Genomic DNA, 13,465 nt, shown 5'->3' with positions numbered 1-13,465 from the left:
TTGTCTGGATTTAAAACTCCACATATTTAGTTCATAAGAGATTTTCTTTTCCACCATATATTAATAGGAGATTGCAAAGTATATTTGTGGAAATGAAAACAAATACTTGCTTTTTAACTTTTACTCCCATGCTTGCCTGATATCATCGCTTACTACTTTATTATTAAAGTTTAAAACTGCACTAAGAGTATTGTGGCACTCTAAGAATGTAAGGAGGATGTTTTGATTTGGGAAGCTATAGGGATACTGTGTGGAACTCTTGGAGAGTTGATTGGCGCAATCTCTGTGGAAGCAGTGCAGGTAGCATTGATTGGAATACTATTCTCAGACTATGAGGTGGAAAGGGAGGGGTCAGACTCCATGGCAGGATGGCAAATGACCACATGGAGTTGCCTTGGTTGACTTACCAATCAGGACTACCTCCATTGAGGGAGGAATACGGGAATTGTCAAGTCAATCTTAGGAGATTCAAAGACTTGGTGGGAGCAGCTCCAGGACAATAGGTAAGAAAGTGGATGGTTTATATATGTGTATGTGTGTGTGTGTGTGTGTGTGTGTGTGTATACACACACATATATATATGGAATCACAAACATACATATATTAACCTTAATAACCCCAAATCCAGAGTCTTTTCCTCTGTACCATGATGTCTCTAATAATTTTACTAACTGAAATGTTTGATTAAAAAACTTGCATTCACTGAATATGATAGATAACATACAATTTACTGTAATTGAGTCTTTGGAAGTAGAATACAAGGCATACAAGAAAGAGGGCCAACCTTGAAGCCAGGAAGACTAGTGTTTAATTCTTACCTCTGATATAGATTGACTATATGACTGTGGGAAAGTTTAATCCTTCAGTACTCCAGGGCAGTGGTGTCAAATTCAAATAGAAATGAGGTGGGGAGGACCCTAAACCATACATAGAGATCCTTACAGGCCATATATTGACTTAGAAAACCACACACATTTATATATTTATTTTCTTTTAAAATTATTGTTTATTAATGTCTTTTATTAATATTTTCTATAATTGTAATATATTGTAAATATAATATATAATTGCATAATTGTGTTATTGACACATTATCATTTTAATAAATAAGCACATTAAAATAAAAATTTAATCTAGTTCAGGACACAGGTCTGTGAGTTGCATGTTCAACACTTCTGCTCTAGGGAATACTCTAAATTATAGATTGAAAAGAAGATGCCAATTTGCTCTGGCAAAGGAAGTTTTCTCACCAGCAAGTTCTCCAAATCAATGAAATTACATGTCTGGTTCCTACCCAAAGCATACTTTCACTTTGTGAAATAAAAAAATAATAAGTAAAATAGCATTCTAAGCTTTGCCCAAAGCAATCATTAACAAAATGTACAATTTCTGCTTTTTTTTCAGATAACAAGCAAAAGCAGAGAATCCATATGGGAGTTTATCAAAAGCTTGTTGGATGCTTGGTCAGGATGGGTTGTGATGCTCCTTATTGGTCTATTGGCAGGTGTGTTAATGGTGATTTAAAAATTCTTGCTTTCAGACACTTATCATAGAATGGAATTTACCTCAGGCAAAGGAGAAATGTCTTTATTTTTGTTACTTAAGTAACAAAATGAATGAATTAAGTAGTTCACTTGTAATTCAGATTCACAGTACAAACTCTAAGGGTAGTGTTTTAGAAAAGGTCTTGGGTAACTTGTATCAATAAGAATTTTTTACTATTAGATAGCTTTCCTCAATATTGTCATTATTTTGGTTCATGCACTTCACCTTCCATACTTCATACTTCCATACATTATTATAGACAAAATAATAGAACACCTTTTAGGATTGGCTTTTACTGATTATAATGGGCCCATGAAGAAAACATAAACATCTTGAGTCTCTCAATGAACATTCACAGTGGGAACTATAAGGAAGTCACTGAACGTGATCCAAGATTTTGTAAGAGGCACAGAGCTTTGATATTATGATTCAGTATCTGCTTTTTTTTTTTTATCAAATCCTTGATAACCTGTTGAGTATCCATGTACCTTTTGTTTTGAGTTCTGAGAGGTATTTTTATCATCTGGTTAGGGAGATCCCATTAAGGAAAGACCCTCACCAATTTGAATAAACAGCTGTTCTGCCATTTATGTACTCTTATTCTCTCCTGCCAATGATTCTCAACCCCTGACTTTTATTGTATAAATGACAAATTCCTATTGCTTATTATTGTTACTCTACCTTTCCCCTACTCCCACAACATCCCACTCCACTTCCTTCTCTGTAATTAACATACTCGCTTTCATTTCACTCTTTCCATCTCCTGACACTCACTGAGACCCGGCTCCCCCCGATGGCACTGCTTCCCCGGACATCCTTTACAGTACCATTTGGAGTTTCATTTAAACCTCTCTCTCCTTCTCTGAATTCACTGGTTGTCATGGGAGAATTCAAACATTTCTTGTTTGCCACAATCACTCAGTAACTTTTCTTTCTTTGAGATTCATTCAGTCCTTATTAATTATCCAAACCAGATTCTTATAGCTATAAATCTGGTGATCCCCAAGAAATTTTTCTTCCTTCCTAAATGAGTTAAGTTCATGCTCTTTTTCTCCTTTCCATTTCTTCTCTTCTACCATGAGACTTTAAATATTATACATTGAAACTAGAGATCCTTATAGGCCATATATTGACTTAAACTAGGTGAATTGAAAACTAGGTGATACAATGGATAAAGCACCAGCTCTTGAGTCAGGAGGGCCTGAGTTCAAATCCAGCCTCAGACACTCACTAGCTGTGTGATCTTGGGCAAGTCACTTGGCCCTGGATTGTCTCACATCCAGGGTCATCTCCAGTCGTCCTGCTTTATATCTGACCACTGGATCTAAATGGCTCTGTAGAAACTGGTGAGGCTGGTGACTTAACACAGCAACTCCTCAAATCCAGTTCTTGTGCTTGTCATGACGTCACCTTCTTCAAAAATGAAGAACAAACAACAATAAAAACAATATACATATTGATAATCTTTTAACACCCTAACTTCCCACTGCTTCATTTTTTTTTAATTCTCATGACCTATTGCTACATTTATTCTCAGATACACACTTTTAATCTTGCTATCAACCCCAAAGGTCCACATCCATAACTTGAACTCTGAGATTCCTTCACCTGATCCTAATCTTTTATCAGTCCATCTTCCCCTCTACCTAAGCCCCTATCCTCCCTGTGACCTCCAGTCCCTTTGCAGTTCTTTTGCTTCTTTTTGTATCCATACTATAAGTAGCACAATGGCTGAAACATAGTAAATGCTTAATAAATGTTTATTGACTAAGTTTATTGACTACACCAGTCTCTTGACTTTCACTCTCCTACCTTTCAATTATAAAATTGGGAAAAAGAAGTTAGATTAGTGTAAGAACTTTAAACTTTAGTTGATGTTGTCTGTAGAGCAGGAATCATTTTATTTTGGCTTTTATGCATCTGTATGTATATAAACACATATACAAACATCTATATGCATATTTATGTTCTTGTTAAAGAATATATTTATAGAATATAATAGAAGATGTTTCTTGACCCAGGAGAGAGAGGAATAATTTGAGAAATTAATAAAGATGATTCTAGGTTCTCCCAGGATCTTAACCTGACCAGATTCTGGACCTCTGACTTACTTTGCAACCACAATTATCTTTGATTTCATTCAGTAGACATTTATCAAACACACTATATATTTGTGCTAGAGCCTGGGGAAACTTTATTAGGTGCTTTTGCTGGATAATGTGAACTGTGCTAATTATTAGAACTAGAAAGACAAATATAAAACAGCTTCTCCTTTCAAGGACCTTATAATTGCTGGGGGAAAAAATAGTATTTTTAAAATGAATAGTGAGTAAAGTGGAGTGATTGTGGATGGGGAGAGACAAAAATTAAGTGGGGAAGTCAGAAAAAGCTTTTTTTTGTAGGAGATGGTACTTGAGCTGGTCCTTGAAGGGGTTTCAAGAGGTTCAGTTGCAAAGGGGAATCACTCTAAGAAAGGGGAGCAGTCTGTTCAAAGAGAAACTTCTCTATACACATGCCAGGCCTGTGTAATTTTCCTCTTTGTTTCTGTAAGTTCTCCACTGATTGTCCTCCCAATTGCTAGGGGTCATCCTTTAGGTCTCTGGAAGTTGTATAAGTACTAGTGCAAAGACACAAACTATCTATTGTTTATCCTTCCTTCTTCTTATATGAGTAATATTTAAGTAATTTATTTAAGCATAGCATTGGGGGTACAAGGAAGGACAAAAGACAGTCCTTGCTCTCAAAAGGCTTAGAATTTCTTCTCCTTTTTCTTTTCCTCTTTCCCTTCTTTTTTCCCTCCCTTCCTCTTTTTTTCTTCCTCTTCCTCTTCTTATTTCTTCTTTTTCTTCTTCCTCTTCTTGATCTCTTCGTCTTGTCCTCTTTCTTCGTCTTCCTTTTTTCCTCCTCCTCCTCCCTCTTTTTGTCCTCTTCTCCTCCTTTTTCTTCCTTTTCTCCTCTTTTTTCCTTTACTCTTCCTTCTTTTTCTTCTCCTTCTCCTTTTCCTCTTTCTTCTCCTCCTCTTCTTCCTCCTTCTTTTTCTCCTCCCTTCCTCTTCTTATCCTTCCTTTCTTTTCTTTTCTTTCCCCTCTTCCTCCTCTTCTTCCTCCTCCTCCTCCGCTTCCTTTTTTCTTCTCTTCCTCCTCCTCCTTTTCATTCATCAATATATCTGATGATAGTCTTTTTGCTGTCTCTCCTGTAGAAGTCTTTTCAGTGTGTTGCAATCTACTCTTCATTGCCTTTTGGGTAAATCTTAATTTTAATTATCTGAAACTATGGTATTCCAGGGGGTACAGCCATACAGCTCTGAATCTGAGACCCTGTTTTTCCATCATCCAGTATTTTGTTACTTGATTCATTGTGTGAACCAATTTTTTGATATGAAGGAATTTTGTATCTGCCTTCTTGTCAGAGCCATGCAAGTACCTGTTGAAGATGATTAAACTATTTCAATAATGTTTTAAATTTTAAAAAATGGAGTAGATCTAGAAGAACAAGAGATACCTGTGATTTGGAAAATAAAGGTGATTGGAAATGTGTTTTCTTAGTTGAATCCAGTGCAAAGTAAAAAAGCAAAGATTTTTACCCCATACCTCTTCTGAATCTGAAGGCAGGTGTGGAAGCAAAGCCAGAAGGATAATTCATCAACTCCATCCTTTCCCCAATTAGTGTTCTTTGGGGGAACTTGATCTTAGATTTGAAGCTGAATGGTGAAGTGTAACTTCCTTGAGGAATATAACTTTTTGTCTTTGTATCTGGCACAGTACTCTGATACAAAGCTTAACAAATACTTGTTGATGTATCAAACAGCATTTCTATTCAAGCGTACTTTTAAATGGGTATCTTTAATTCAAAATTTAAAGGCCCCCCTCCCCCGCATGATCCTCAAGCAAGTTATGGAAAAACTAACCACTAGATGTCACTGTTGGGTTGCAAACGAGCCAATGCTGTGCTTTCCCAACAGAGCGTGGAAGGTATTTCAATGAAATTTTGGCTTCGGGTACCAAATATTTGAAAAACGTGACCAGAAACCCATTTTTACATTAAGTACAATGGAAACAGAAAAACCTTGTTAGAACGATGATGCCTGTGTGGAACCTGGAATATGTTGTCTTCTGAGATAATGTATTAGGGAAAGAGCATCTGAATGATTGAATTAAATTGACAAAACCAACTTCCTTCAAGTCCCAACTAAAATCCTACCTTCTACAAAGGCTTATATAGGAAACATTTCTCAATTCCCTTGAATGCTAATGCTTCCTCTGTCGATTATCTCCAAATTGTCCTTTGTAGAGCCTTTTGGGAATAGTTGTTTGTACGTTTATTTTGTATATATCGTTTGTGTGTGTAAGAAGCTCACATTATAAAGGGGGGAATAAATATATATTTTATCCCCCCCTTTATAATGTGAACATATTAAGGGCAGGGGCTACTTTGCCTCTTCCTGTACTCCCAGCTCTTTCTTGGCTAGACACTTCATCAGTAGTTTTGTTTTTGCTTTTGTTTTTATATTTGATGTTTCTATAGCAACTTAAAGTTTAGAAAGCATTTTATGCATATCTGCAAATGAAATGCCTTTCTGGCTGGGAAGGGTAGCAAAGAACCTTTGCACCTTTCCTGATTCCCTTCTCATGCTCAGATTGCTGCAGTCTGACTGACTCCCAGGTCGTATACTTTCCTAATCAATGATGCTAGGAACTCATTTTTCTTGACCTCAGACTGCTCCTTGTGAACCTAATGGTTTCCTTCCTTCAGGCACTTTGGCAGGAGTCATAGACTTGGCTGTGGACTGGATGACGGATCTCAAAGAGGGGGTTTGCCTCTCTGCCTTCTGGTACAGCCACGAACAGTGTTGCTGGACATCCAATGAGACCACTTTTGAGGACAGGGACAAGTGTCCGTTGTGGCAGAAATGGTCTGAGCTTCTGGTAAATCAATCAGAGGTACGTGCCTGGGTAAGATTTCTGGTTGAAAGCCAGAAGACCCATTTAGAACTGTTCTTGTGATTTATTTTTCTTCTTTAGAAAACTGAGAAAAATCACCTTCATGTGTTTGTTTCCAGATTGGTCCATGATCTTCCTTGTTTAATACTCAGGCTACATTTTTTTTTCTTTTCCATGTTCATGTCTTTGATGATATAAGCCAGATTTTAGTTGGAAATGCCTTCAGGAATGCCTTATGTAAGTGGACATGTGCGAAAATGTAATCGGATCTACATATTTAATACATACATTCATATATGTTTATGTATCTCTGATAACTAATTTGTTTCTTTCTCTATATATTTTTGTCAGTATATCTGTTTCTATTCTCACAAACACCCTGTAAAAGGGATTCCTGATTTCTTAGTGATTCTTTTATTCTTTAGTAAACTATCATGGTAAGCTACTTTGATTACAACAAAACCATTACCTTATGGTGATCCTCCTTCATCTTTAAATAGGCTGGTTCTTGAATGTTGGACACATCATGCCCTCCCCAGTTCCACATAGAGTTTTCCTTTAGCTCTCATAGCCTTCAAAAGGGCCACAACTGTGTCAAAATGAAGCAATGGAGTAAAACTTCTTAGAAGGTTCATATATAAATCTATGTAATTCATATATATATATATATATATATATATATATATATGAACACATGTTTATAAATAGAAATACATATAATGTATGAATAAACGTATATACACAAGAATATCATGTATACATCTCAAGGAATATGCCATACTCTGCTCTGTATAGATAATTTCCATAGAAGACAGCCATATAAGCACATATATATATATATATATATATATATATATATAATTGTATTTATGTGCATAATGTGTGTGCTCATTTGCATTAGAGATTTGTATTATATTTTGTATATGTATTTATATTTCTAAGTATATGAATTTTCTTCACTGGGTGTTTTACATACTGTTGAAATTGCAGTTACAAAAAAATAAACAATTATGTAGATTTTTCTTCTTGATTTTCTTACCATAGGGCATTCATTTAGTTTTGAAGAACCATCATTGCCTTATACAATCCTAACTTGGAACAAATTATAGCAATAATTTTATTAGTCTCTTTTTCATGGTCATAGCAAAGGAGTGATTTGCAAAATATATGATAGCAAGGAAACTGATGAATTCTATGAAAATATGTTTTGAAATTAGGGAACTGAAACTTTAGTTGGGAGGCTTTACATAGTCTTTATCAAAGGTAAGCACAAAAAGATGTATGTTGTCTGTACAGTATAAGAGTTCATTCCTAATTCAACTCACAGTTTTTTTATTTTTTATTTTATTTATTTAGTTTTTTAGTCTTTGTAAGGCAATGGGGTTAAGTGGCTTGCCCAAGGTCACACAGCTAGGCAATTATTAAGGGTCTGAGGCCAGATTTGAACTCAGGTACTCCTGACTCCAGGGCCAGTGCTCTCTATCCACTGTGCCACCTAGCCACCCCCTCAATTCACAGTTTTGACATGGTCACACACATACATATATGCATTTAAAGTCTCATATATACTGTATGTCTCTGTATAGCATATGCACACAATATAAATACACACTTATATAAAGCTCTATGAAACATTACATATTAAAGAAAAAATATATATGTACAGTCTTACATGCTCACATACATCTATAGTAGCTACACATCAATGCAAAATGTGTATGCACACACACACACACACACACACACACACACACACTCATCCCTCTGTCCTTGAGAGATCAGGAACCCAGAGAAGAGATTATTGTCAGCATTTACATTAGAAATAATTTGAAAAAGGGCAGCTAAGTGGTGTTGTGGATAGATCCTGGAATCAGGAAGATCTGTGTTCAAATAATTACCTAGCTGTATGATCTTGGGCAAGTCACTTAACCCCATTGCCTTGCAAAAACTGTAAAAAAAAAAAAGAAAGAATTTGAAGAATGCTTAAAATCCAACTGTTCTTGGAGGGATACTTAATCTATGCAGACTTTCTCTTATTGACTTGCCATATCCGAAGTCATTTGGAAGGTAATTTGTCATTTTGCTAAACTCTTTTCCCTGTGGTCTTCTGTATTGATTTCGTTAAATCCATTCATTGACTCCTTGTGAAATCTTGTATGTCTACAGAGGCATCTATAAGCCCCAAAATAAATTCTTGATTTGGGTTGATGAGAAAAATCTTATGTGGCTTGGTCACCTTTTTGACCTTCTTTAAAGATTATGTTACTAGTATTATGGATATATCTTAATAATAATGAGGTCATTTTTCCTTTCAAAAAAGGACATTTTTTAAGAGAGTGAAAGATATGTATTCACCCTGATTATTCTGCCTGAGTTTGTGTATGCCTGATTGTATGTGTTTGTATTGATTAAACAACCTAATCAATCATCTTTGCATGTTTACATGGACACATGTAGCCAGATGTGCAGTAGGACTTTTGTGTGGTCCAACTTCATTTTCATCTCTCAAACCAACTATCCAGAGAATCAGAGAAATGAAGGGTCACATAAAAGTAATCTCTGATCACAGATTCCTTTGTGCTGTTTCCATGACGAAAAAAATGAATATTATCCTCATAAACTTTTCCCTCTATAGATTTGAACATGTGGTTTGAAATAAATGGTTGAGTGAACTGGAGATCCAATTCAGTTCTTAAAACACTGAAAGCCCTGCATTGATTCAGTGGTGTCCTCTTTTCCAAAATGGTGGCCTGCCATTGCATCGACGTGGCCTCAATGCTGAAAGAAATGATCTATTTCATAGTAGACAAAACAAATCTGCTGTGAACTGGAAGGCAGAATTTTGCTGGCTTATTCCTTCCACAAACATTTGTAAAAGTTATGATTAGAGCAAACAGTATAATTCACTCTTTCCGTGACCAGATATCCTGCATAGCAGCAGGCCACTATAAACAGCACATGTAGAAGCCTTGCAGTATATTCACATATTCTGTACCAATAGCAATAATGGATAAAATAAATACTAGTCTATTTTTTCCTATAGAATTAAGAGTAAATAAATACAGAAAAAATAAAAATAAAATACATCATAATATATATAAAATAAATATAGAAAAAAGTAAACGAATATAGAAGAATTCTCAATCTTATTTGCACAGACCACAGATTTTAAGGAGTCTGTCAAAGAATGGGGAAAAAATCTTTATTTTTACTAGCTTCTAACTAAAATTTAGCATTTCCTTCAGTTATTTAAAAATTTTTCTTTTTTGAAGAGAGGTCCATGGATGGTTTCACCAGATTGCTAAGGAAGTCCATGAGATAAAACAAGTTAAAAACACTTGCATGGAGTGTTAACAGAATCTGGCTAGGTTCTCCATGACTTTGATCTTAGTAAATAATAGAATATATTGCTTTAGACTTTACAATGTCTGATGTTATGTTTCTGGTTTTGTTTTCATTTGTTTAGGGTGCCAGTGCCTACATTTTGAACTACTTTCTGTATATACTGTGGGCTCTATCTTTTGCATTTTTGGCTGTCTCCTTAGTCAGGGTGTTTGCACCATATGCCTGTGGCTCTGGTATACCTGAGGTGAGTTATTTTTTGACTTTATATACTTTTTATAGTTTTGGGGTTTTTTTTAGTACAGGTAAGTGAAAGCCTGTCAGACAGACATAAGTCACATGGCCTTTGGATACTAGAGCTCATAAACAACAAAAACACACATGGCAAAGGAGTAACCCATAAATAAAACCATGATGTCATATAAGCCAAAGAAATAAATTACTGCTAGGAAATCTTAGCTGGTAACAAAGTATATTTTCCATATTTTGCTGTGTCAATGAAAAGATAATCATAGTATTTCTTTCTTTTTTTGTTTTAAGTCTGTATTTAGGCTATACATTGAATAGCTATATATATAAATATTTTGAATTCCTAAAAGTTTTAGATCTGACCATGTTCAGAGGTAATGACATTATGGCAGTGGTTGATTTCTGAAATCAGAACCCTAGACCAAGGGTGACGACAGAATCAGAAAAGTGGCAAAATAATAAATAAAAATAGTTTTACATGTACAAAGCTATACAAGTGTATCAAGAAAGAAAATACTTGAAGAAAAATTTTATTAAAATCCCCAACAAGACACTTATTTTCTCCATAATCACACAAGTCAGCAAAACTGTGGGATGTTAGATTTGTTTTCTTTGGTTTCAGAATGGGGGTCAGGGGTAAATATTGAAAAAAGGAAGGTTTACATTTGATGTTAGCAGGAAAAAAAAGTGTAGTGAATTTGAAAAAATGGTAAAGGGAGAATTTCCTGGCCTTAGAAGAATTATTGAAGTCAGCCGGTTTGTTGAAGAATGTCAAATACCTATCTGGTCAGTTGCTAAAAGAGCACATTAGCACAAGTTCTGCCTTAAAATCCCTGCAACAATTACAACCTGAAGAGTAAAGAAATTGTGCTAAAGAAAAACCAAGAAGTGTCTAATTATTCACAGATTAGAAGATCAAAGAAATGGAATTATCAAGGCATTTTTATCAGAAATAGTTTACATAGATCTTTTTAAAAAAAAATAGTATTTTATATTTTCTAATTACTTGTACAAATTTTAGCATTCATTTTTTGAAAAATTTTGAAATTCCTGCTCTGATATCCTCAAAGCAGAGGGTAAAATAGAAATTGAAAGAATTCACTGATCACCTTCTCAAAGAGACGCCAAAATGAAAACTACCAGGAATATTATAGCCAAATTTCAGAACTCCCAAGTTGAGGAAAAAAATATTACAAGCAGCCAGAAAGAAACAATTCAAATATCATAGAGCCAAAGTCATTAAGAGCTTGTAGGGCTTGGATTATGGTATTCCAGAAGGCAAAAGAGCTTGGATAAAAACTGAGAATCAGCTACCCAGTAAAACTGAACATACTCTTTCAGGGGAAAAGACAGACATTCAATGAAATAGGGAACTTTCAAACTTTACCGATGAAACAGTGAGAAAGTTTAAAAGAAAATTTGATCTTCAGGTGAGCATAGAGAGGGTGGCTGGGAAGGATGAATTATGAGGGATTTAATGATATTGAACTGCCTGTATTTCTGCATCGGAAGAAGATACTGATAACTCATATGAACTTTCTCATTTATTAAGGCAGTTAGAAGGATCGTTTATAGAAAAGGGCAAGAGGGAATTGAATTTGAAAGCATAATATAGTAAAAAGATGGAGTCAATGGGGGATAAAGAAATATATTGGGAGAAAGGGAAAGGAGAGGTAGAATGGGGTAAGTTATTTTACATAAAAGAGGCAAGAAAAAACTTTTGCAGTGGGTTGGAAAGGAGGAAGATGAAGCGGGGAGTGAGTGAGCCTTACTTTCATTGAAAGTAGCTCAGAGAGGGAATAATGTACACACTTAATTGGGTATAGAAATCTATCTTACCCTAGAGGAAGATAGGAGAGGAAAGGGATGGGAGAAAAGGGACAGGGGAAGGGGAGGGGGGGGTGTAGGTAATAGAAGAGGGGGAAGATTGTGGGAGATGGTAGTCGGATAAAACAAACTTTGGAGGAGAGATGGTGAGAAGAGAGAGAGAGAGTAGAGTAAATGGGGGTGGGGGGAGTAGGATGGAGCAAATACAGCTAGCAATAGCAACTGTGGGGGAAAAATATTGAAGCAATTTTTCTGATGGACTTATGCTAAAGAATGTTATCTACTTGATCAACCTTAATGGACTTGCTCTCTCCATCAAGGACAATTTTAGGGTATCTGTGATGGAGAATACCATCTGTATCCAAAGAAAGAATTGTGGAGTTTAAACAAAGACCAAAGACTACTTCAATTTTTTAAAAAAAGGTGTCATGTACTATGTAATTTTGCTATCAATTATATTTTATTTTGTCCTCAAGGATATGATTTTTCTCTCAACACATTCAATTTTGATCAGTGTATAGCATGGAAACAATGTAAAGATTATCAGACTGCCTCCTGTGGGAGAGTGGGGAGAGGGAAGGAATTGGGGGAAAAATTGTAAAATTCAAATCATCATAAAAAATGATAGGTGGGCAGTGGCTAGGTGGCGCAGTGGATAAAGCACTGGCCCTGGAGTCAGGAGTACCTGGGTTCAAATCCGGTCTCAGACACTTAATAATTACCTAGCTATGTGACCTTGGACAAACCACTTAACCCCATTTGCCTTGCAAAAAAAAACACTTAAAAAAATGATAGGTGGAAACTACTATTGTGTATAATTGGAAAACAAATAAAATATTTATATTTAAAAAAAAAAGAATGCTATCCACCCCAGTGAAAGACCTGAAAGTGTTTGATTACAGACTGAAGTATACTTATTTTCCTCAACTTATTTTTCTTGTGGTTTCTCTTTCTTTGGTGGGGGGAGACAAAATTTTACAATTTTTACAATTTTACAATTTACTTTTACAACATGATATTGACTGTAGTAATGTTTTTCATGGCTATACATTTTTAACCTTCACCAAGTAATCTGCTTTCTTAATGAATTGAGTGGGGTGGGAGGAAGGGAGAGAATTTGAAACTCAAGGCTTTGAAAGTAAGTGTTGAAACTTGCTTTTGCATGTAGCTGGTGGAAAAAAATTTAAAAATAAAATAAATAAACTTAAAAAAAGCCTGAAAAATTTTGAGTTCCAAATTTTCTCCCTCATTACTTCTCTTTCCCCTCCCTAAGACAGTAAGCAACTTTGTGTAGGCTATTTATTTGCCATCAAGTTAACATGTCATGCAGAGGTTGAGAATTTTCTGTAATAGTAAATACATGCATACATACATGGGGTTTTGTTATCAATTTTCAATGCATGTGAAAGGAATAGTAGCCAATAATAATAATCAAAATAGCCGTGTTTATAGATACAAGGATCAAAGATAAACTATTAAAAGAAACGAGTCATAGAAAGTCATTGGAATCTAAGAATCAGCATATTATGCTATTTCAAGCCATAGAAGGGAGGCAATTGAGA

At 35.3% G+C, this 13,465-nt stretch overlaps 1 protein-coding gene across 5 annotated transcripts in view; it reads left to right on the top strand.

The window, feature by feature from the left end:
* Positions 1 to 13,465, top strand: part of CLCN4 (chloride voltage-gated channel 4) — a 115,643-nt gene that overhangs the window by 34,456 nt on the left and 67,722 nt on the right. For all 5 annotated transcript variants that reach the window (XM_074192478.1, XM_074192474.1, XM_074192476.1 and 2 more), the window contains 3 exons: positions 1,405 to 1,504; positions 6,298 to 6,485; positions 9,952 to 10,074. In XM_074192478.1, the coding sequence (XP_074048579.1) occupies positions 1,405 to 1,504; positions 6,298 to 6,485; positions 9,952 to 10,074 (411 nt within the window). The remainder of the gene's footprint in view (positions 1 to 1,404; positions 1,505 to 6,297; positions 6,486 to 9,951; positions 10,075 to 13,465) is intronic.

The sequence above is a fragment of the Macrotis lagotis genome, chromosome 6 (assembly GCF_037893015.1).
Source record: "Macrotis lagotis isolate mMagLag1 chromosome 6, bilby.v1.9.chrom.fasta, whole genome shotgun sequence".
In the NCBI taxonomy this organism is placed as follows: domain Eukaryota; kingdom Metazoa; phylum Chordata; class Mammalia; order Peramelemorphia; family Peramelidae; genus Macrotis; species Macrotis lagotis.
This window is presented reverse-complemented; position numbering and strand designations above follow the sequence as displayed.